The sequence below is a fragment of the Microcaecilia unicolor genome, chromosome 11 (assembly GCF_901765095.1).
Source record: "Microcaecilia unicolor chromosome 11, aMicUni1.1, whole genome shotgun sequence".
NCBI lineage: Eukaryota > Metazoa > Chordata > Amphibia > Gymnophiona > Siphonopidae > Microcaecilia > Microcaecilia unicolor.
This window is the reverse complement of record NC_044041.1, coordinates 181,112,271-181,136,568: the sequence shown is the minus strand read 5'-3', so window position 1 is coordinate 181,136,568 and position 24,298 is coordinate 181,112,271. Positions and strand designations below refer to the sequence as shown.

The 24,298-nt window shown below is 45.9% G+C and overlaps 1 protein-coding gene across 1 annotated transcript; it reads left to right on the top strand.

Moving 5' to 3' along the window:
- Positions 1–2,921: 2,921 nt before the first annotated feature.
- Positions 2,922–20,245, top strand: LOC115480176 (sushi domain-containing protein 6-like). Its single transcript, XM_030218664.1, has 5 exons — positions 2,922–2,983; positions 7,630–7,782; positions 10,814–11,020; positions 15,109–15,259; positions 18,857–20,245. Exons 2-5 carry the CDS (start codon positions 7,674–7,676, stop codon positions 19,194–19,196), a joined length of 807 nt encoding a protein of 268 aa, XP_030074524.1. The 5' UTR covers positions 2,922–2,983; positions 7,630–7,673; the 3' UTR covers positions 19,197–20,245.
- The last annotated feature ends 4,053 nt before the right edge of the window (positions 20,246–24,298 follow it).

Here is a 24,298-nt window from a genome sequence, read left to right as displayed (position 1 = left end):
AGAGTCAAATAGTAAGGATGTGTATTCATTTGAATGTCGTTGCATATCATTTTTAGGCTAAACCAGGAATCAATCCTCCCTTCCCAAACTTTTGTGAAATCTTATGAAGCAAAAGAATGCACACCTCAACATTGCCCCTAACACAAAATAAAAATGATTAAACAAACTGAAAATTCATGTAAACAAAGCTAAACAAAAATGTTTGAGCTTCACACTCTTCAACTAGGAGGTTTTCTAGATGCTGGTTAGGAGTTTGAGGCGCTGTAGGTGTCAGATTGTAGGAGTTATTGGTAAGTATAGATTAGGAGATTTGATTGGTAGGGGGGTGTGTGTAGTAAGTAGTGTTGTGGTCAACCATTAGTGAGTGTGGGATAGGAGACAGTATGCCTATTAGGAATGTGGGGGTAATTGGTGAGTGAAGAGGAGGCGGCTTTGTAGATATGGATAGGCAGGAGTAGGAGGGTCTGTATAAAGACAGGGTTACCAGAATGCCTGAGCTGGGTCTGGTGCTGAGAAAGGAGGGAATAAAATGTAGTGATGTTTGTGAATTTAAAGAACCTCACTACTACTACTACCACACTATGTAGGGGTAATGGAAAACTGTTGTCAGTGGAGGGGTCAAACAAACAAATATCTGGCCCTGCAGAGATGCCAAGTTACCCAGTTCCAGCCTAGAGATTTTTTTTTTTTTTGCCCAGTCCTGGTTTGAACTTGCATCACAAAGCAGTATGGGATTTGTAGTGCCTGATCATGCCCATTGAAATCGGTGCTGCAAGTTCCATAATGCACCAGGATGGGATGGTCAGAAAGCCAGGACTGTCCCAAAATTTCGAGTCTGAAACTGGGTAACTTGGTCTGGACCCTGCCCCGAGGTTTCCAGTTGCTGATGCTGTCTTTGGACAAAATACTGGTCTATCCATGGCCCCAATAGCTCACCCCATTCTTGAAATGCCATGCCAGTCTCTTGCCTTTCCTTGCTCTCTTCAAAATGACCCATAGCTTCTCCTGCTCTACCATTGGTGTTTCCTGGCCTCATACACACATCCAATCCTTGACATTTACAAAAATGCCCCTATGCCAGGAACCAGTGGGGAAGAGGGGGCACTATCAACATTTCCATTCAAGCTGCCATCCACAGCAGAGCTGCCCAGGTGGCATAGATGATGACTGCGGAGGGCTGGGGTCCTTGGGTAGTGAGGAATAGGAGATTCTGTAGCTATTAACTAATACTTCATTTGAATCCTTGGCCAGTAAGGCATTAGGTGTTCTCTAAGCATTAAATGAGGGAGTAAGAGCCTTCCTAGGTGCTCTCTGGGTATTACAGATTAGTAGAGAGTCAGGGTGTTCTCTAGATGCTGTTGGAGGGTTAGGGGGGTCAGTGGGGAATCAGGGCATTCTCTACATGCTGTTATGGGTGACACTACTAGACTCAGTGAGGAATGGGCAGCATCCTTAAATTGTTCTCTGTGGATTATGGTTCAGTAGAAGCCCTCTTTAGATGCGGTTTGGGGGTTATGGGTTAGTGGGGAATCAGGGCATTTTTTGATGATGTTTGGGGGGGGGGGGTTAGGGGTCAGCAGGCAATTGGGGCATTCTCTAGATGCTGTTTTGGGGTTAAGGGTCATACCACTAGGGTCAGTAAGGAATGGGGATTATGGGTCAGTGGAAAGACTGGGAATTCTCTATATACTGTTGCGGGGTTATGGATCACCACTAGGGTCAGTGAGGAATCAGGAGCCTCCCTAGGTGCTGCAGGAGGCTATGGAAAGTCAGGGTGTTCTCTAGATGTTGTATTGGGGTTATGGGCCTCACCACCATCTCTAGGTGTTGTCCTGGGGGGTTATGTTTCAGTGGAAAGCCAGGGTATTCTCTAGATGCTGTATTGGGGTTATGGGCCACACCAGTAGGGTTAGTAGGGAATGCACAGCATCCCTAGGTGCCCTCTGGGGTTTATGGGTCAGTGGAAAGTCAGTGCATTTTCTAGATGCTGTTTGGGGATTACAGGTCATCACTAGAGTCAGTAAGGAATCGGGAGCCTCCCTAGGTGCTCCCCGTGCTAGGGGGTTACGGATCAGTGGGGAATCAGGGCAATTCCCTAGATGGGGGTTAGGGATCAGTGAGGAATCAGGAGCCTCCCTAGGTGCTGCTGGAGGTTATGGGTCAGTGGAAAGCCAGGGTATTCTCTAGATGCTGTATTTTTATTTATTGCATTTGTATCCCACATTTTCCCACCTCTTTGCAGGCTCAATGTGGCTTACAATACATCATGAGCAATAGCTATTGCTCATATGTTGTTCTAGGTGTGATCTCCTTGTATAATATTATAATATTGTATAATATACCCCCTCCCTCCCCCTACTCACCTCCCTCCCCCTCTTCCCTTAAAGATTCACCCCACGCTTCATGGTCTCTCGTGCCCATCCTCGTCCCTTCCTATTGGGGTTATGGGCCACACCAGTAGGGTTAGTAGGGAATGAGCAGCATCCCTAGGTGCCCTCTGGGGTTTATAGATCAGTGGAAAGTCAGTGCAATCTCTAGATGCTGTTTGTGGGGTTACGGGTCATCACTAGAGTCAGTAAGGAATCGGGAGCCTCCCTAGGTGCTCCCTGTGCTAGGGGGTTACGGATCAGTGGGGAATCAGGGCAATTCTCTAGATGGGGGTTAGGGGTCCGTGTGTGTGTGTGTGTGTGTGGGGGGGGGAATCAGGAGTCTCCCTAGGTGCTGTCTGGGGATTATTACAGGTCACCACATGGTCACTGAGGAATAGGGAACCTCCTTGGTAGGGTTCCGTCTGGGGCTACGTTCCAATCGGCAGCGAGGCGCTGCGGTGGCGGCTCGGAATTTCCAGGCAGTGACGTAAAGGAGCGAGTGGGCGGAGTTTCCTTCTCTGGAGTCTGGACCAGTCTCTGGAGAGACTCATTCAGCGTTCGAGACTGTCTGGCTGGTAGCTGACTGCTCCTCTCTCCTGTCCGGGACAGCACAGGTAAGAGGCTCCTTCCGTGCCACCTCCCCGGACCCGAACTTTCTCTCTGCTTTCTATTTAAACCGTAGCTGATGGGCCGTTTCTCGGAAAGTCCTAGATATTAACTGCACATTATAGGACATGGTTGGTTGTGTCTTTTACGAGCTCTTCTCGTCCCAGGCAGAAAGTATTCACTTTCATTCTGATTTTGACCTTGTTCCTCGTTTTTGTTTTGGCTTCTCCTTGACTGCAGTTGTTTACAGTTAACATTTCTCAGAAACCATGTCCTAAAGATCTGATCGAGCACTGCCATTTTTTGTCTTCCAAGTGTGTCCATGACTAATTCATTGCTGTCAGGGAAAACGGGACTAGATTAGTGGGTGGGTGGGAGATGATGTGAGTGGATCATTAAAAGGGGATTTATTTCCTATTTTATTGAAACTTAAAAAAAAATAATTTTGCAAAGAGCAAACTTCAGACGTTTGTGTACGGAAATTTTATTATACCATAGAAAGGTCTGATGGCCAGTGAGTAGTCAATAGGGGAGGAATGTTGGATCTGCATCGATCGCGCACCAGGAAGGGAACTGCTGGTACTGTCAGGAAGAACTTTCCATACAATTCCCACCAAACCTACTCTGGTAAAATCTATAAGCAAAAAAAAAAAAAAAAAACAACAACCAGAGAAAAAATGATGGTACAATGTGAGAGGATTGACCCAACTAAATTCTTTAAAGAAAAAATAATAAAGATGGAAAAATGAAAAAAAATTAAAAGTACTGAATTTTTTTTTTTTTGAAATGGAGAAGTTCTCACCCAAGCGAAGCGAAAGTATCGCCTCTAAGGGTAGACAAGTTTCTCAATCATAGAACAACTCCGATAAATTTTTTATATTCTTTGAGCATCACCTGTGCTCTTTATGTTTTAAATAGTGAATACCCAATACCAGGAAAATATTATACTTATTAAACAGCGAGGTCAATCCTATCACTTCCACCGTTGACCTCATGCACTAAAACTCAAGATTCTAGAGTTCAGTTTCACTAACTGTCTATCAAAAACTAAGAAGTGATAAGAAATGATAAGATGTTACTGGGACATACCTGTAGTCTACTGGGCTATAAGAATAGTTCCTCGACTACCCCAGTTTCTCATTGTATTACTATTATTAAATTCAAAAAGAATTCTCTTAAGGTTACACAAGTAACCAATGTATGTAATGACCTATACTAATTACATTCACCTGCTGATACTATCTTAAAGCTGACTACCATAATAGCATATAATAAGCGTTTGCGTAGAATTGTATAACATGTTACTATAATTCTATGATATTGGTTAACATACTTTGGGAGGAGCCTGTAGACCAATTTATCTGTTGGCTTTTTTTCTTTATGGTAGTCAGCTTTAAGATAGTATCAGCAGGTGAATGTAATTAGTATGTCATTACATACATTGGTTACTTGTGTAACCTTAAGAGAATTCTTTTTGAATTTAATAATAGTAATACAATTAGAAACTGGGGTAGTCGAGGAACTATTCTTATAGCCCAGTAGACTACAGGTATGTTCCAGTAACATCTTATCATTTCTTATCACTTCTTAGTTTTTGATAGACAGTTAGTGAAACTGAACTCTAGAATCTTGAGTTTTAGTGCATGAGGTCAACGGTGGAAGTGATAGGATTGACCTCACTAATAATAATTTTTCCTGGTATTGGGTATTAGTATTTAAAACATGAAGAGCACAGGTGATGCTCAAAGAATATAAAACATTTATCGGAGTTGTTCTATGATTGAGAAACTTGTCTACCCTTAGAGGCGATACTTTCGCTTCGCTTGGGTGAGTTAATACTCTGAGAACTTCTCCATTTCAAAAAAAAATTTTCAGTACTTTTCATTTTTTTTCATTTTTCCATCTTTATTATTTTTTCTTTAAAGAATTTAGTTGAGTCAGTCCTCTTACATTGTACCATCATTTTGTCTCAGGAAGATCAACTTCTGGATATAGGGAGAGTTCCCTACACTTGAGCTGCATGAGGAGGGAGTCGAGGAAGATGAAGTTGATCCTCTTGCGGTCTGGAGTCCCCCTTGGGATAACAGGACAACACGAGTTCTCTGGAGACCAGCAAACTAAAAGCACATGATATATCAGAAGGGGCTTTTATCACCGAAAAGAGGATGTGCCTTCCCACAGACAGTATCACAGGCCTTTCACAAGCTTTGCTCAGCTGTACTCTCCAGTAATCTGACTAGCACAGAGAAGCCTTGAAACAGCTCACTGAATTCTCATCTAGGTTTGATTTTTGGGAGGTCTCCTCCTACTTTGTGAATATCCAAATAGCTCATGTGTATGGATTTGTAGTATGGAGTGTTGCCACGATTTGGGTTTCTGCCAGGTACTTGTGACCTGGCTTGGCCACTGTTTGGAAAACAGGATACTGGGCTAGAAGGACCATTGTTCTGACCCAGTATGGCTACTCTTGTGTTCTTATGAAAACCTGACCTCTTGGCCGTGTCTCCAGAACTAGACTACAAAAACTGACTTCAGTCACAGTCCAGGGCTCTAAATAGTCTTGACCTGCTCAAAATTAAAGGTTATGAAACACTTGTAAACAACTTATTTGCTGCTTTGACAAGGGGATCCAACACAGTCTGCGTTTTGGTGTAATCAAACGCCTGCATCAGGGGTCACAATAATGTTCAAAAAAATATACACGTGTATTATACATCAACTATATATATATATATATATATAAAGAAAACCCCACATACTACATGTAATGATAATAAAAAGTATATAAATGGAACAGTAAAATATAAAAAGAATATATATATATAAAAGGTTAAAATATATAACACAAGTGAAAAGTAATGATAAATAACAGAACTTTAAAGTTAAAAAATGCAATCAAACAAGATACATCAAACTGAAAAAAACAATTGACCATAATATTTGTTCATGTATAGAGCAACTGTGATAAAGGACATATTTTTTTTTTTATTTGCAAGAAGTCTTTATTGTGCAACGAAACTGTATAATCATAACATGCAAATGATAAAGGACATATTAAGTTTTATTAACAGCCTTAATTAGAAAAATGGTGCATAGTGTTAAGACTAGACTTCAAAACATATGTTACATAGCCATACAGATGTGCAAATAAAAGACAATGTGTATGGACTGAAAAAAAACCCAAGTAAAATGATGAAATCAGAGAGAGAGGAAACATAGTGTTGACAGACATAAAGGAGACACTAAGTGCCAAATACTTTTTTTTAAAGCAGCAGTGAAAGAAAACTAATCAAACAAATAGAAAAAAAAGAAATGGAGGTACTTCAAAAATAACTTAAGCTGCAATGAAAAAAAATATATAAATAAGAACCAGGGGCGTAGCTAGGTGGGGCCACGGAGGCATGGGCCCCCTCATATTTAGCCTGGGCCCCCTGCTTTCACCCACCGCCGACCCTCCCCTGCCACATTCGACCCCCCTCCACCCGCCGCCGTCAGGTACCTTTGCTGGCAGGGGTCCCCCATACCCCGCCAGCTGAAGTCCGCTTCAGCGCCGGTCTCTGGCGCGTTGCTGATCTGGATTCTGTTTCTGTGAGTCCTGACGTCCTGCACGTTCCTACGTTATTTATTACCTGAATTGGTTATTACTCTATTTACCATTAACTTTCTTTTTGCTTCGTATACAATTTCTCATTCATAATATATTTTCTAAATGTTGAACACCCATAGTTATCCCAGTAGGTTTATGATACAGTATTGTAAAATTGCATTCTTAACAACAAATTACTTTCTTACGCATTATTCTTTGTTATGTATCCTATGCTGTTTATTGTAAGCCACATTGAACTCAAACTTGTTTGGGATAATGTGGGATATAAATGTCAGAAATAAATAAATAGACAGACAGTAGAGGGAGATAGAAAGAAGGTGGTAGCTACTTTCTGCCTTGCAGTGGCGTTCGGAGGGGCGCTGACACCTGGGGCGGATCGCCAATGCACCCCCCCCCCCCGTGCAGCGCGACCCCCCCCCCGGCGAAGGGACACCCTCTACCCCGGCAAAAGAACCCCCCCCAGGTGCACGCCACTGGGGGGGGGGTGCCGCGTGCCGGTCAGCGTCATTGGTTTCCATGCTCCCTCTGCCCCGGAACAGGCTACTTCCTGTTCCGGGGCAGAGGGAGCATGGAAACCAACGATGCTGACCGGCGAGCGGCACCCCCCCCTCCAGCGGCGTGCACCTGGGGCGGACCGCCCCCACCGCCCTCCCCCTTGGTACGCCACTGCTGCCTTGGAGTGTCTGTTGGTCAGCCTCCACTTCAGTTTGATTTCACTGTCTATGTAGAGGTCCCTCCTGTTTGCTGTTCCTGACACTTGTAAACAAACCACAGTGAGTGCATTACTTATGGCTACGTGTTCAGATCTTTGCAAAGGGTCCTTTATTTTTAAAATTATTTTTCTTACAAGAAGCACCAAAACATTCTACAGTCTGTTTTGGTTTGGCATTAGGATGTACTAAGGAAGCCCTTAAAAATATGCTGTCACCTCCTCCGCTACAATGTAACATGATATTCAAAGAAATCATGGGACCCAGAGGTGTTCTCTGTTTTTGATCTTCTGCTTCAACATTTAATATAATGTATGTATTATTACTTTTTAAATAGTGCATTGTTCTTCTGACATTCACACTGAAGCCTTTTGCTGGGGGATGGGAAACCTGCAGATGCACCTTGGATTCAACATGGCAGCACCTATGTGGCTTGTGATTTTATTATTTCTGGTGTTTGGCTGTCCTTCTACCTCACAGAAGATTAGAGGTAACTTTCTTTGTACCGTTTCGTTTCTTTGTCCCCACCTCTTCGGTGCTGCTTTCGGCACCTAACTCTTACCTTTCAGGAACTCCAGACTCTCCAATTTGACTGCCCCTATTGGTCTGTCTGCTCACGCGTCTTTTAGATTGTAAGCTCTTCGAGCAGGGATTGTCCTTCTATGTTAAATTGTACTGCGCTGTGTAACCCTAGTAGCGCTTTAGAAATGTTAAGTAGTAGTAGTATTGTAAGGCAATTGAGTTTATCCGTGCTTAAGCATTAGTGTTAAATTGTGATTGTAGCTCTGTGCAGAACAGTCTGAGGAGTTGTCTGTTGTTAGTGACCCTGAGCCTACCTGGTAAGGATGGGAGGAAGGGGCGAGTCATGGAGATCCTTGCCAAAGAATTTGGTAAAAGCATAGCTTAGCAGGGTTTAAAAAAAGGGTTGGCTAATTTACTAAAAGGAAAGTCCATGAGCCATTATTAAGATGGACTTGGGAAAATCCACTGCTTATTTCTAGGATAAGCAGCATAAAATCTGTTTTACGGTTTTGGGATCTTGCCAGGTACTTGTGACCTGGATTGGCCACTGTTGGAAACAGGATATTGGGATAGACCTTTGGTCTGTCCCAGTATGGCAATGCTTCCGTTCTTATGTTCACAGTCCACCACCCCCCCCCCCCCCCCCCCCCGTAGCATTTTTTTTTATAACCAGACCATTAGGTGTGGTTGTCTAATTTAGTCACTCTGTGCTGAAACATTGGTGAAAGTAGGGGCAGAGTTATAGCTCAGGAAGGAGGGATCCCAGCTTGTTGGAGCAGGACATGCAACTGTTATAGACTTTTCCTGGATGAGTGCAGCTGATTCTATGCTGAATCTGCTGGCCTGGGGCCCAGCAAGGAGACAGGGTGAAACCTTCACTGAGCCGGAGGGGTATGAGACTTGTCAGTGCAAGAGGCAAGGTAGGGAACGATGGAAAGGTGGATGGGGAGGAACAGTATGACTTATATTATGCTGAATAAAACTGCAGTTCTGTCTTTTCCTGACAAGATTAACTTCCGCAAATCTCTGAAGACTCATCTCTTCCAAAAGGCCTACAAGGAAAATACATAGCCTAGAAAACTACTTCAACAATCCACACAGTTACCGCAGCTCACCTCTAACTTACCTAACACTTTCCGTCTATCCTCCCTTACCTAATCTTTAAAACAGTAATAATTGTACTTGTTATCATGAAACGACTATGCCTATCTTCTCTTACCAACATTCAAACTATAAGAATTGTACCTGTTATCACGAAATGATTATGTCATAACTACACTCTGTAAGCCACTTTGAGCCTGCAAATAGGTGGGAAAAGGTGGGATACAAATGCAATAAATAAATAAATTGGACAGATAATTCTTCAACAATTCTGTGGCTTGTATGGGAATTTTGGAGACATGGCCAACAGAAATAATGTGCCCCAGATATTCAAATATATCATTTTCCTTGATCACGCAGGGTCTGCCTGTGGAAGGGGCAGTTATTAAAGGGCCATCAGTGAAGCAATTTAGGTAGGAAGACAAAGGAGGCTGGTGGAGACTTCCAGGACAGAGTAAAATGGGAGGTGTATTGTGGAAAGTGAAAAAGAGCAAAGTGTAGAGCAGGGGCTTAGACAGACCTCAAGGTGGCAGGGGACCAGAGCCCAAGGTGGGTGGGGGGGGGCACATTTTGGTCACCCCCTCTGCCGCCCACTGCCGCTGCTGTATATCTTGGCTGGCAGGAGCCCCCAACCTCTGCCAGTTGAAGCACTGCTGCCGCAAATACCTTGGCTGGCGGGGGTCCCCAACCTCCGCCAGCTGAAGACTTCATCCAGCGCTGGTCTCCGGCGCCACCGCATTGCCTGTCCTGTTCTCTCTCCCCCTCACATCCGGCATGCTCCTTTTAGTGAAACTGAGCAAGCTCAATTTCACTAAAAGGAGCATGCCCGACGTGAGGGGAAGAGAGAGCAGGGCAGGCAATGCGGCGGCCCTGCCGCAGACCAACACTGGACGAAGTCTTCAGCTGGCGGGAGTTGGGGACCAGAGCAAATTTGGGGGACCCAGGTCATAGGTGCCCGGTATAAGAGGCTTGGACAGGCTAAGCCTCCCCTGCTGTTCTCTGAGAGGTTTAAATTGTTGATTTACCTCCATCCTCACAGCAGGAGCTGCAGTGAAAGCCCTCTAGCCTTGTGTAACCAATTGTAGAAATTGGTTTATGGTTTGTTTACCTTACTGCTGGGAGAGCAGGGGGAGGGGGGGGGGGTTGTCTGGGTTGCCAGGGAGATATTTAAGGGGGGGTGACTTCCTGACCTGCACTGAGAACAGATAGCAGCAGAATCGGACAACCAGACAACAAAGGTAGAAAAGATCATTTTATTTTCATAATAGTGTTTGGAATATGTCCACTTTGAGAATCAGGTGCTCAACATTAAAAGTTTATATTTATTTACTTATTTATGGCATTTTATCCCACATTAAACATGAATTAGGGTGTTTTGTGGCTGTACATGAGAATTGTGATATTATGATCCCTTGTTTCATACTGTTGACGGTTTGCATTTTCCGTATGGGTGGTATATTGGTGTATTAAGTTCTGCCAAGTGTAATATTTATGGTACAGTAAGGTTCTGAGTGTGTTTTTGCACAAAGTTGTGCATAGTGTTTTGCAGTTGAGCGATTGTGCTTAGAATATGCTTTGAGCAACCACTTTATTCTTTGACATATGATACATATCTAATATCTAAATTTAATAAAAGGTATTAATTGTGACTTTTATTTTTATTTTTAATTTTTTTCTGTGTTATCAGACAATTATGGATTTAAGCTCCACCCCTAACCCCACCCCCTTTAGCCTCCCCAAACAGTTGGGCCACCGACCGCCTATGCCCAGGTCCATGTGGCCCCACCCAGTTAACACCACTGGTGTAGAGACATCAGTTCCTCAGTGTGCAAAGAACAAGAGCAGCAAGAGAAAAAGCAGTATTTGCAAACATGTTTTGTTTTATTACTTTCTCTCAGACTGCCAGTGGCCCCAGGTCCCGGAGCATGGCGGCTTCCGTTGTGCCTCTTCATGTTCAATGCTCGCTGGTGGCAAAGCATTATCTGGCACCCTTGTGGAATATTACTGTGAGAGCGGCTACATGTTCAGCGGCCAGTCCAGGATCTCTGTGTGCAGGAAGGGGAAGTGGACAATGAACAACAGAGTCTCTTGCCAGGCTGTGGCAGGTGAGTTCTTAACCTGCTCCTGACTTTTGACTTGTTGCCTCTATTTGACATGGCCCTATGCCAGTGGTTCCCGAATCTGGTCCTGGAGGCACCCCAGCCAGTCAGATTTTCAGGATATCCACAAGGAATATTCATGAGAGAGATTTGCATGTACTGCCACCTCGCTATGCAAATCACTCTCATGAATATTCATTGTGGATATCATGAAAACCTGACTGTCTGGGGTGCCTCCAGGACCAGGTTGGGGAACCACTGCCCTATGTGTTTCTTAACCAGTGGCGTTCCTAGGGTGGCTGACACTCGGGGCGGATCGCCAATGCCCCCCCCCCCGGGTGCATTTTTACCTGCTGGGGGGGAGGGGGGCACGCGCCTGTCGGCTTCGCTCGTTCCATGCTCCCTCTGCCCCGGAACAGGAAGTAACCTGTTCCGGGGCAGAGGGAGCACGGAACGAGTGGCGCTGACAGGCGCGTGGCACCCCCCCAGCGGCGTGCACCCGGGGCAGACCGCCCCCCCCCCCCCAGGAACGCCACTGTTCTTAACATGTTTCTTAATGACAAACAGGTGATGGTATTTCCAATGATTGTACTTATAAATACAGAACACAGTTATCAATGTGCAAGTCAGAGTTCTTCAATTAAAGGAGGAAATCGCCTCAAAAACAAGCCCCTCCCACAAATAAAAATGGGGTAAAGGCTACAGCTTCATCATCACAGGCGTTTCTATAAACCTCCTCTTTTTTTAAAACATTTTTTTGAAAGTTCTTTTTCTTAATGCTCTATAACAAAGCCGCTCTGCCGAGTATACTGTATAAAACTTTTTAACTTAACTTCGGCTGACTGCAGGCTTTCTCCTCCCAGACCATGATTTAACTGTGGTCAACGGTCCCGTTTCACATTCCGCTGCTTCAGGACCACAGCCATGCAATCACCCAATTCTTCGGTCATAAATCAATCCGTTCAAAAAATGCCGACGGTAGCATGAAGAGGAGGTTTATAGAAACGCCTGTGATGATGAAGCTGTAGCCTTTACCCCATTTTTATTTGTGGGAGGGGCTTGTTTTTGAGGCGATTTCCTCCTTTAATTGAAGAACTCTGACTTGCACATTGATAACTGTGTTCTGTATTTATAAGTACAGTGAATGAATGGAACCAGTTTCCTTTTGATATATTTATAGTTTATATTTCCAATGATTGGACATTGAAATGTTAACAGTACACTGTTGGATGATTAGACATTTTAATTGCGATTAATCTTGTGTTTAACATTTTTTAATCTTGAGTTAATGGTCTGACATCGCTGTACTTACCTGGGTTGCAGGCAGCATCTTCATTGCAAGCAGGCTTCCTCCACTAGCCCTGAGAGCCTTTCTGCAGCTGTGCCCCGCTTCCTCTGATGCAACTTCCTGTTTCCACAGCTACAGGAAGGGTCTTGAGGCTGGAGCAGGAAGCCTGCTTGCCTTGCAGATGCTGCCCATGACCCAGGCGATGCCGGACCAAGATTAATCATGATTACAAATGTTCATCGCACAAAAAAATAACTAGCCGATTGTGTTAGTTCGGTGGTTCCCATACCTGATCCTGGAGACACTCCAGTCAGGGGTTTTCAGAATATCAACAATGAATATTCATGAAAGAGATGTGCATGCAAATCTCTCTCATGAATATTCATTGTGGGTATCTTGAAAACCTGACTGTCTGGGGTGCCTCAAGAACCAGGTTTGGGAACCCACTGTGTTAGTTAACTCAGTTAATTCAGAGCCCTAGTTAGCAGAAATCTTTATTAAAGTAAACTCCAACTTAACCGTTCCCTAGCATTGTTCCTTTTTCTCAACCATATCTGTAAAACAAGATTTTTTTCAAGAAATATCTAAAACTGACGATGGCAAATGTATCTGGTCTTCAGGATGATATAATTTAGCAACGTATTCAAATACATTTTATGAGACAGCAGATGCCCACAAGACATTTGCAGTGGTCCCAGCATTTGCAGGCTTCTCCCATCCAACCCAGGTACTGTCTCCCCCTCAACACGCTGTCTGTCTCCATCTCCACACCCACAAAGGTGCTCTCTCTCCCCCCCTCCCCACAGCTCTTTAGTTCCCATGGCATTACCTATTCCCAGGCACTCCAGCAGTTATTCCCTCATTAGTAGGGTGTACATGTGCTTTCCATTAAAGCACTCACACGTTCACTCAGCTGGTAACCAGGAAACTAGACTTGCTGGCCTGTGGGTTTCTCTTGACCTTTGAATTTGTAGCTTAGTTGGAGCCATGACTGGGATCCGGTGCAATGAGCCTTCATCTGCAATTCACTGGGTGCTCGACTGTGAACCAAAACTGAGCTAACCATTGTGCAAAGCCTAGCACGCCTTACTTCATTGGTCTCTCAGATAGCCTAACCCCAGCCAGACCTTGAGGTAGGAGGGGGCCAGATCCCAAAGTGAGGGGGCACATTTTGGCCTGCCTCCCCACCCACCCACCGCCGCTGCTGCTCATACCTTGGCTGGCGGGGGTCCACAACCCCTGCCAGCTGAAGCACCGTCTCCACACATGCCAAGGATACACTGGGCAGGGCTGAGCGCCGCTGTTTTGCAGCGTCGCAGGAAGAGGAGGGAGGCAGGCTACTCTCCCTCCTTCAACACACAAGGTAGGGGGGACTGGACCACCAGGGACCCCTTTGCTGGGGGATTAGGGGGGGCTGGAGACCCACCAGATCTCCAGCCCTCCCTGAACCTGGGAGGGGACCAGCGGTCCAGCGGACCTCCAGCCCCCCTGTCACTGGGGGGATGTTGGTTTGTTGCCCACTAGGCCACCAGGGACCTTTTGCTGGGGGAGTTGGGGGGGGGGGGCTGGAGACCCACTGGATCTCCAGCCCTCCCTGAGCCTGGGAAGGGGATCGTCAGGGGGACCGGAGGTCCGCCGGTCCTCCTTCCCCCTGTCACTGGCAGGTTTGCTGTTGGGGGGACTGGGGGCCTGCCAGCATGCAAATGCATGCTGGACAGAGGTCACCATTCCTCCCCAATGATCTGCAAACCCTAACGCCAGCTCGGAGCTGGCGTAGGGTTTGCCGCAGCCAGTGACCCAATCTTTGGCGTGCTGGCCGCTGATCATTGGGGATGAATATGTTTAGCCCTGTTAAGCATGCATTTGCATGCTAGTTGCGTTCAGAGCCCTCCAGCACGTTTCACGCGCTCAAGGGCTCTGATCATGGGGCGTTAGCATGGTGCTAACAGCCTCTAGCGCTGGCGTTTGCTTCTGATCATCCCCCTGTAAGTTCCTAACTCCCCCCACCCCCCCCCCACACACCTCTTTTATCTTCCTTTCCTAAATCAGCTTGTTAAATTACTGTCTCACAGATATATTAAGTCACTCATTCCCCGTTGAGTGTAAGTGCTTTACAAGTTAGTCCTGTTTTAAGGGGGCTAATTAAGAGGAAATTTGCAGACTGGATTGATGTAGCTCCCAGGGCTGGATTCTGGTAGTTTGTTTGTTTAGCTTGGAAGCGCTCCTCCGTCCTCTGTTTCTAGGATGAGAATATTTTCGGTGACTTGTGATGTCACTAAAAAGTTGTATAGGGAGGAAGTACGATGGAAAGTACTTTGGCGTTTCCACAGTCTGTTGGGAGAGGAAAAGGTGTACATCAAATCTTTCCTGGAGATGAACCTGGAAACGTCTGGTTGGAAAAAATTAGTTTTCCTGCAGAAAATGGTCTGAAAGTTTAGTCTATGCCATGCACAACCTCCCAGGACTCCCTCTTTCAGGCGTTCATGTGCAGGGCGGGTTCGGTGATGTTATTTTTGAAGAACTGCATTGAATAGCCTTTTGTTTTTAAGTCCTTTGATGCAGTGTCTCTGGGGATTCAGTCTTCTCATTTGTTTCTTCATGCTATGTACTAGGAACAAAACAACCATGTTTTCAAAGCAGTTTTAAATGTAGTCGGCGAAGGTTGTAGACCGTTTGGTATTCTGCAATTTAAAGCAAATATGGGTAAGAAAGCTAAGCGATTTCACAGAAAAAGAAAACACAATGAAATCTGTTTCTGAAAAAAAAAAATATATATAGGGTCTGTAATCCTGTATCTTTGTTTCAGGGCCCAGTGTGCATTCAACCACACGCACTGTACCAACAGTCTCATCCTTCCCCATCATGGCAGTGGTGGCTATTACTGTTTCCTCCTTACTGCTGACGGCAACGGTCTGTGTTCTGCTGAGACCCAAACCCTGCTGTTCCCAGGGTGGAAGGTGAGTTCTGGAGCTACGCAGACTATGGTGTATAGCACTCCTGGACGTGTACGGGCAGGCTGTAGGTGTGTGACTGTACCTAGGAAACTGCACACTTCCAGGCTGATTCTAGTTTTGTTTAGCCTAGTCGCACGTCACGTACATATGTAGAGTTTTTTGTTTTGTTGTTGTTACATTTGTACCCCGCGCTTTCCCACTCATGGCAGGCTCAATGCGGCGGGCAATGGAGGGTTAAGTGACTTGCCCAGAGTCACAAGGAGCTGCCTGTGCCGGGAATCGAACTCAGTTCCTCAGTTCCCCCAGGACCAAAGTCCACCACCCTAACCACTAGGCCACTCCTCCACTGTTGCTACTATTTCAGATTCTACATGGAATGTTGCAATTCCACTAGCAACATTCCATGTAGAAGTCGGCCCTTGCAGATCACCAATGTGGCCGCGCAGGCTTCTGCTTCTGTGAGTCTGACGTCCTGCACGTACGTGCAGGACGTCAGACTCACAGAAACAGAAGCCTGCGCAGCCTTCTACATGGAATGTTGCTAGTGGAATAGCAACATTCCATGTAGAATCTCCAATAGTAGCAACATTCCATGTAGAATCTCCAATAGTATCTATTTTATTTTTGTTACATTTGTACCCTGCGCTTTCCCACTCATGGCAGGCTCAATGCGGCTTACATGGGGCAATAGAGGGTTAAGTGACTTGCCCAGAGTCACAAGGAGCTGCCTGTGCCTGAAGTGGGAATCGAACTCAGTTCCTCAGGACCAAAGTCCACCACCCTAACCACTAGGCCACTCCTCCTGCACTCGCACGTCTAGAGACCAACCAAGGCAGCTGTCTTTGCTCTCAGTTTTGAACTAGGTCAAACGTTTCCTGTACCGCAAATCTGCTGTTACCACTAAGCGTGTCTGATTTATTTTAAAATAGTTCTATGAAGTTAGAGGGTGACCAAAACCATTGAAAAATTTTTTTTTTGACCAAAACCAATTTTGCTACTCGGCTTCGGCCAAAACTGAAAGTGGTCACTACTTTTTCAAATCCAGCACTGTGGCCCATTGTGCCCTTCTTCTGAACAGGAATCTCCCCCCCACCCCAGATCACTCCTTCCCTGCCCTCCCATAGGCCCCCATCCCCAAGTCTGCCTTTCAGTCGGTGGTGGTCTAGAGGCTTAGTCAAAGCAGGAACAATCCCCAACCACAAAATGGCTGTTGCGACTTCTACTGGCAATCTTGCGAGACTGTCACTGGAGATTGTGGCAACTTTTTAGACAGTGGAGGTGGCGTGGGCAGGAGTGACTGGGGATTGCTCCTGCACCGACTAAGCCACTAGACTACCACTGATTGAAGGTAGGCCCAGGGAGGGGAGCCTTCAGGTGGGTCCAGGGAGTGGGAAGAGATTGGAGGGATATCTCTGTTTGAGGAGGGGGAACAGGTTTAGTTTGGACCAGTTTCAGCCTCTATGGGGCAAATGAGCTACAGCCCACTAACATTTAGCATGCATGATGAATCTCTGTAGACCTGATATTCAAAGCAAGCTTTGTGTTTCCAAGACACAACTCATGCATGCATTTTCGCTACTTGTATGGATAAAACTGAACCATTTAACTCACTAAGGGCTAGATTCCATATTTGGTGCAGAACAAAGCGCTATTCTATAAGCTGTGCTTAAAGTTAGGCGCTGTTTATAGAATAGCACTTAAGACTTTATGTAATATCTCCTATATAATAACTCATCAATCTGCATCCCTGGATGGCTGGCTGGGTTCATAACCATATGCAAATGAGGTATACGTAATCGGCTCACCTCCAGCCTTCCCTTCCCTCCCCTCTCAGTGTCCTACCCTCACGGAAAGAGGAAATTACATCAGAGGAGGGCGGGACACTGAGCGAGAAGGAAAGGGAAGGCTGGAGGTGAGCTGAGCCTGCTGTTTTCACTGATGCCGCTGTGACTTCAGGTAACTCCAACTGTATCGTTTGCCCTGTATGGCGATGCCACAACAGGTCTCTGTAAGCCGCATTGAGCCTGCAAATAGGTGGGAAAATGTGGGATACAAGTGCAATAAATAAATAAAATAAATGTTTTAAAGGAAGGGCAGCAGGACGGAAAGGAGGGCTGTTGTGGGAGAAGAGGGTGGGCAGGTGAGGGCTGGGGTTGAACTGGAACTTGGGTGCTTAAAAGGGGGGCAGGTGGGAGCTGGGGCGAGTCACCGGACATGGAGGGGAAGGGAGAATCACTGGACATGGATGGGAGGGGAGAATCGCTGGACATGGATGGGATGGGAGGGCAGGGCAGGGGAGAGAAGAAATCGCTTAGATGAGAGCCTTCCTAGGGCCCGTTTCATTTTTGCAGAAACAGGCGTTTTTTGCGTGTGTTAAAAAATAAAGAAGACCTCAAATCTTCCTAGTGAGACAATTCAATGGTGAATATCTGCACCCACAATGGGTGCAACTCAACTATATTTGGAGCAAAGTAATATAATTGGCCTCTATAATCAATGAAGAGGGAAAAAAACCGAACCAACATGAAAAAGCTCTTTATACAGAGAAAAAAAACATTGGTTCCTAAAAAATCCCCCCTCGCAAGTGGATGGTGATGCCGTGGAGTCACACCTAACTTTAGTTGTGGTCATTTGCACCAACTGAAACGCGGTGTAAATTTACGCATCTAAATTAGGCGCTTATGCCCCCATATTCTATAACCACGCACAAAAATGCTTGGAATGCTCCCATTCTGCTAATCACCTTCCCATTTCTGTGCCCCTTTTTTCTTTACTTGCGTGTAAACTTTAGGTGTGTAGTAAGTTCCAGTTAAATCTAATTAGTGCCAATAATTACATGTTTTGTAGGCAGTAAGGGCTCATGCGCTAATCAGCATGCAGCAATGGAGCTGCGCTAACTGATTAGCGCAGAGTAGGCTTACTCTCCGCACCCAGCAGTAAAAAAAATAAAATTGATCTTTTAGTGTGTGGGAAGTGCGCACCGATGCTAAAATTTACTAAGGGATGACTGAGCACGCTCCACGGTAAAGCATTTTAAGCTGTGGTAAGTAAAAGGACCCCTAAGAAAATTAGAGGTGTGCAGCTGATGGAGAATGGGGTCATCATATCATTCAGGGAGACTATAACGGCAGCTGACACGTTTTTTGGATAGGAAATTTCTCAGATTTTGCACAGGTCACCATTGTGCTTGGGGGCATTTTTACGAAGTGTCTATCATAGCCCTAAAAATGATTGGGCTGTGAAAGTTCTTTTCCAGAGCTCCAGGCCAAGAGTCTTTTACGACTGAGAAGGGGATGTAGATTTTTCCTTTATGACTAGCATATAAACGGAAGGGGTTTGGGGCTTTTTTTGTGAGTTTTTGTTGTGTTTGTGTATTTGCATTTTATGAATGTGATTTTTATGTAGACTGCTTTTTTTGTTTAAGCGTTATATAAGAATTTTAATAAAAGATACATAGAGCTTGTGCATTTAGTTCTGAAAATGGATAATGCCTTGTTTCCGTAACATATTGGTAAAAACTGGCAATAACTCATTTGCAACTGTTTCCACGTTGTGAATCAGGATGGAAGTTTACATAAATGTCGTTATATTTCTTCTTAGCAACTACCAAAGAATGGAAGAGCCAAATGTCCTCATCGTAAATGGACAGCCAGTCCTTCTCCCTTCATATGAAGAGGCAGTGTATGGCCCTCAAGGAAATGAAAACCCTCTAAACTCACCATCCGAGGCACCAACATCTCTGATCCAAGAGGAAGGACAAATTCCAGCAAACCTTGGAACTGCAAGCCACGTCACCAATCAAAATGCTGGCACGTTAACTCCACCCCCATCTTATGAAGAGGTCCAGTCATCAACATGGCTTCCTCCTACTGGTCCTGAGCAAGATGAAATGCGATTGCCCCCTCAATATTTTCTTTTCAATATACCCACCACCAAATAGTACAGGGTACTGGGCTGGGTTCTCTTGTGATGTGGATCAATGTTGGGTCACAGTTTCAATGGGACTTGTCGCCAACTCTGGATCTTATCTGGCCTCAGAAGCAGTAGTACCTGGAAGGATTTTGTTCCTACTGAATGACAAATGGACTTTCACTTTGGGTTGCTGAAGGGACGTAGACCAAATTTTTTATTCACTGAAATTTAATCGTATAAGGCTCTGAGAATTCAGGAATGAGAACCAGGTCAGAGAATTGCGTAGTGTCAGGCATATTGCACAAATCCCATGCACTTTGATTATTTATGTTGAAAATGGGTATTTCTCATGAGTTGTGTTTACACCTGGAGAAACAATGTTGTTAGGTGCTTTCTTATAATAGAGAGTTCTATTTTTTATAAGTCTTTTCTATAGAACAAGAAGAAAAATGTACATACATTTTTAAAAACTTGTTTTACAACTATGCCTGAGGTTTTTATGTGGTGAGGGATGCTGGGATTTCTAGCTCAATCAGAACTGGTTTCATGTGGGCTATGGTGCCATGTATCTCTATTTTCAGCAACTGAAATTTCCACCAGTTTTCCTCCGCCAGCCGTTGCTGCCAAAGCCCTTTACCGAGGGAGGGGGTAAGCACCAGGACTGCTCCTTCCAGAATCGGAAGCCTTAAGTCCTGCCACTAAGTGGTACTGTAGACTATAAGGGAGACTTCCTTCCCTTGAGGACTGGCAATACTGCTTCTATAGCAGTCCTGGCCCTGGTTGGTCAAAGGAAACCTTGCCAATGAACTATAAGGGTGGCCCACTCATTTTTGGCTATCTGGACACAGGAATGGCACAGCCTGGAAGTATTTTATGTAGAAGTTTTATGCAATACCTGCAGGGGCGTAGCCAGACCTCGAGGTGGGAGAGGGCCAGAGCCCAAGGTGGGGGGGGGGGGCACATTTTGGTTGCCACCCTGCCCCCTTGCTGACTCCCCCTCCGCCGCCCACTGCCACCACTGTAACATCTTGGCTGGTGGGGGTCCCCAACCCCTGCCAGCTTAGCCGCAAATACCTTGGCTGGCGAGGGTCCGCAACCCCCGCCAGCTAAAGACTTCGTTCAGCACTGGTCTCCGGCACCACCGCATTGCCTGCCCTGCTCTCTCTTCCCCTCACGTCCGGCACGCTCCTTTTAGTGAAACTGAGCATGCTCAATTACACTAAAAGGAGCGTGCAGGACGTGAGGGGAAGACAGAGCAGGGCAGGCAATGCGGCGCTGCCGCGGACCAGCACTGGACGAAGTCTTCAGCTGGCGGGGGTTGGGGATCCCCGCCAGCCAACCAGGGGCCCAGAACAATATTTTTTTTGGGGGGGGGCGGGGCAAGCCCCCATGGCCCCACCTAGCTACGCCACCGAATACCAGTAAACATGATAAGCGTGTAGAATAGTTTTGGCAAAGGGGGTGAAACTTGTGAGCCTTCACTTCTGTGAATTTAAAGGAGGGGGTATCTTCACCTGCGTTCAGCACACTGGCCACAGTTCCCTGCATCCTACATCGTGTGGACCTTTCAAACCCTGAAGGATGAAGCAGTTCTATTAGTGAAAACTCGCTTATTTATTACTCATGTTTCAAGTATGGCCAGGAGGACACTTGATACACTGGAAGAGGGGCTCTGCTTACATCTGCGGTGATTCCATTCTGTAGACTTGCAGCTGAGCCTTCTCCCAGCACCAAGGCTGCTAAATGATACCAGGCATTACTTAAACGAAAGTATTTTGCACAAAACATTCTTCTGTATCCTAAGTACAGTCGACTATTTTAATATTATGTTGAACGGTTTTATTTGTACACACACTCTGTTTAATGTACGAAATATTTAATGGATAGCAGATATAAACAGTGTGATTTAAAAAAAAAAAATGTAATGTATCTCAATTTACTACACATATACTTCAGGCAGCTAATAAGCAAGAGGCTGTTTTACTAAAGTGTTTTGCACTTACTGCACGGTTACTGCAAAAATTGGTGTGAGGTGAGCACAAAACTTGTGTGATAAATGCATGGGAAATACCTCGCATTTGCCCTGCATTTACTGCACAGGGAACACAGCTCGCAGGCATTGCGTTACATGCTTGGGCCGACAGTGTGAGCCCTTCATTCTATGGGCCCAGGCATGTATCACAGCCACAGGTGCTAACTGTCACAATGACAGCTGGCTGGGTGGTGCAACCATATCATGCCCCCCCTCTCGATGTGACACCAAGACCCCTCCAATGAGATTGCTACCCTCCACGAACAGGCCTGACCCCCAATCAAAGGGGGCACCAGCGCAAACCCCACCCATTAGACCACCACCCTGCCCTCTGTCAGAGGCCTACCCTACCCTTACCCTCTCCCAGGATTTACCTGGGGGGGGGGGGTCAACATTGGTGTTAATGGGGTCCTGGGTGGCAGCGATCCCCCTTGCTGTCGGGTCAGCACTGTCATCCAAAATGCTCCAGTGACCCCCCAGCAGCAGTCTTGAGGAACTACCACTAGGCATCATCCCTCCATATGGGGAGGAGGGCTGAGATGGTGTTGGGGGTAGTGATCTTGTCAGGTGGAGGGATTGGGTGATGTAGCACTGTACCAGCATTCAAAGCACGCTGTGCTACCAGACTGTCGGTACCATAGGAGCCAACTTTTCAAAATGATTGGGGGTGCTGAATTTTTTTTTTAACAGGTGGTGCATTCCCCCCTCTCCTGCCCCCTCCCTCCCTTCGAGTTCCAGGGCCCCCTCCCTCCCCCTCTCTCCCCCCTCTCTCCTTTCCCTCCCCCCCTGTCTCCCTCCAAGTTCCAGGGTCCTCCCTCCCAGTTCCAGGGTCCCCCCTCTCCCTCCCTCCCTCCCAGTTCCAGGGTCCTCCCTCCAAATTTTAAAAGTAATCTATTTAACCTCGTCGGGGTTAGGGTGGCAGGCCGACAGCAGCAGTAAAAAGCATGCAGGCTCGGCTCGGTGCTTAGTTCAGTTTTCCCTTCACTCTCTCTCAGCTCTGGTCCCGCCCTTGCGGAAACAGGAAATGAGGGTGGAACCAGAGCTGAGAGAGAGCGAAGGGAAAACTGAACTATGCACCGAGCCGAGCCTGCATGCTTTTTACCGCTGCTGCCGCCCTAACCCTGATGAGGTAAAATAGATGACTTTTTAAAAATTTGGACGGAGGGGGCCTGGAACTCGAAGGGAGGAGGGAGGGAGGGAACGAACTTCCAGTGGGTGAAATATTGGGGGTGCTCGAGCACCCACGGAGTCGGCGCCTACGGTTGGTACTGCAGCTACACTTTCCATCTCCTCTTGAGGTGGCAGCAAATTTGGCTGCACTGTTGGCATTTGGGACAACTAGCACATGGTAAAGACCTGTGTGCTAGCTCCTCCGCTCAGACCCAGCTCCCTTCCATATTAGGCAGCTATTGTGGCACTTTTATCGCAAAGGACCCTGTTTTAGTGCAGTACAAAATAGCACGAGGCTGCATCACTGTCTATTGCGCTGACAACACCGCATTAGTCGCTTAACGCAGTTCAGTAGAAAAGCCCTCAAATCTACTGTGGTAGAGTCCATTTGTACAGAAACTCTCTAGTCAAATGCGACAAACTGTGATTTGCTCATAGGTGGAGATCTGCAGCCCTGGTCCTTCTCCTAGCCCCAAGGAATTCCTGGGTGTGTTTGATTTACGTTTAGATTATTTTGATTTACACCTGCTAAAAATAATCGCATGTAACAGCTGACACAGTCCTTGACATGATGCAGGGTTTTATTTGCTTAGGGTTCATGGACTCTTCCACAAATTGGTTTCTGTTCTCACGGCATATAAGAAAAATTGAGCAGTTTATCTCCCAGTCTCTATAAACTAATCATCAATATCTTAAATAAAGGAGACCTCGAAGCTTCCTAGTGAGACAATTCGGTGATGAATATCTGCACCCACAACGGGTGCGACTCAACTATATTTGGAGCAAAGTACTATCATTGGTCTCTATAATCAATGAAGAGGGAAAAAAATGAACCAACATGAAAAAACTCTTTATACAGAGAAAAAACATTGGTTCCTAAAAAAATCCCCCCTTACGAGTGGATGGTGATGTCATGAGGATTTTGAATTACATATCCCCTTCTTGGATAAGTACTGACTGGTGCACCATTCGTGGTGGGGGAGGAGGGGGATTTCTTATAATTCAAATGTGCTGATTATTTTGATCAGTAGATTGCTTATTTTAGAGTAATTGAGCACTTTCTGTCATAGTCTCATTTTGTTAACTAAATATTGAGAAATGAGGGAGAAATTGATTATGGGACCCTGCTACTAATTTGCATTAGGCACTAATATGGGACACACTCGGGTGTCCTGTACTAAGTACCAAAGCTGCATGTGTTAACCGCAAGTTAAAAAATATATAAAAAAATTTTGTGTGGTTATGTCTGCGGGTGGAGAGTGAGCACTGCTGCACCAATCAGTTAGGGCCCCTTTTACCAAGTTGCGGTAAAAGGGGGCCTGCGCTGGCATTGGTGCGTGTTTTTGACGCACACCGAGGCCCCCTTTTACCACAGCAGGTAAAAGGTAGGTCTTTCTTTTTTTTTTTTTCAGGACATGGCAATGCGGCAAGTTGCCGCATGGCCATTTCGAGGGGGGGGGGGGAGCCCTTACCGCCACCCATTGAGGTGGTGGTAAGGGCTCCCGCGCTAACTCAGTGGTAACTGGGCAGTGCCCGATTACCGCCGGGTGCAAAACAGTGTTGCTGTTGTAGCCCGGCGGTACTTCCTTTTTAGCTAGCAGTAAGTCCGTGTTGGGCTTACCGTCACTTTGTAAAAGGAGCCCATAGTGTAGCTGGTTTATTGCACCACCAACTGGTTAGTGCAGGAATAGCACTGGAGCTTTTACTGCCTAAAAAATGGGTGGTGGTAAGTGCACATGTGCTAATTTCAATAGCAGATGTCCATTAATACAAAAAATATAAAGGCCATTTTTGTACCAGTGGTGTAGCCAGACCTAGTATTTTGGGTTAGTCCTTCTATGCTCCACTCTCTGTAGATATATAAAAATAGTCTTTTTTTTTTTTCTCACCTTCTCCTCAGCTTCCCTCCACACCCTGCATCCTACCCT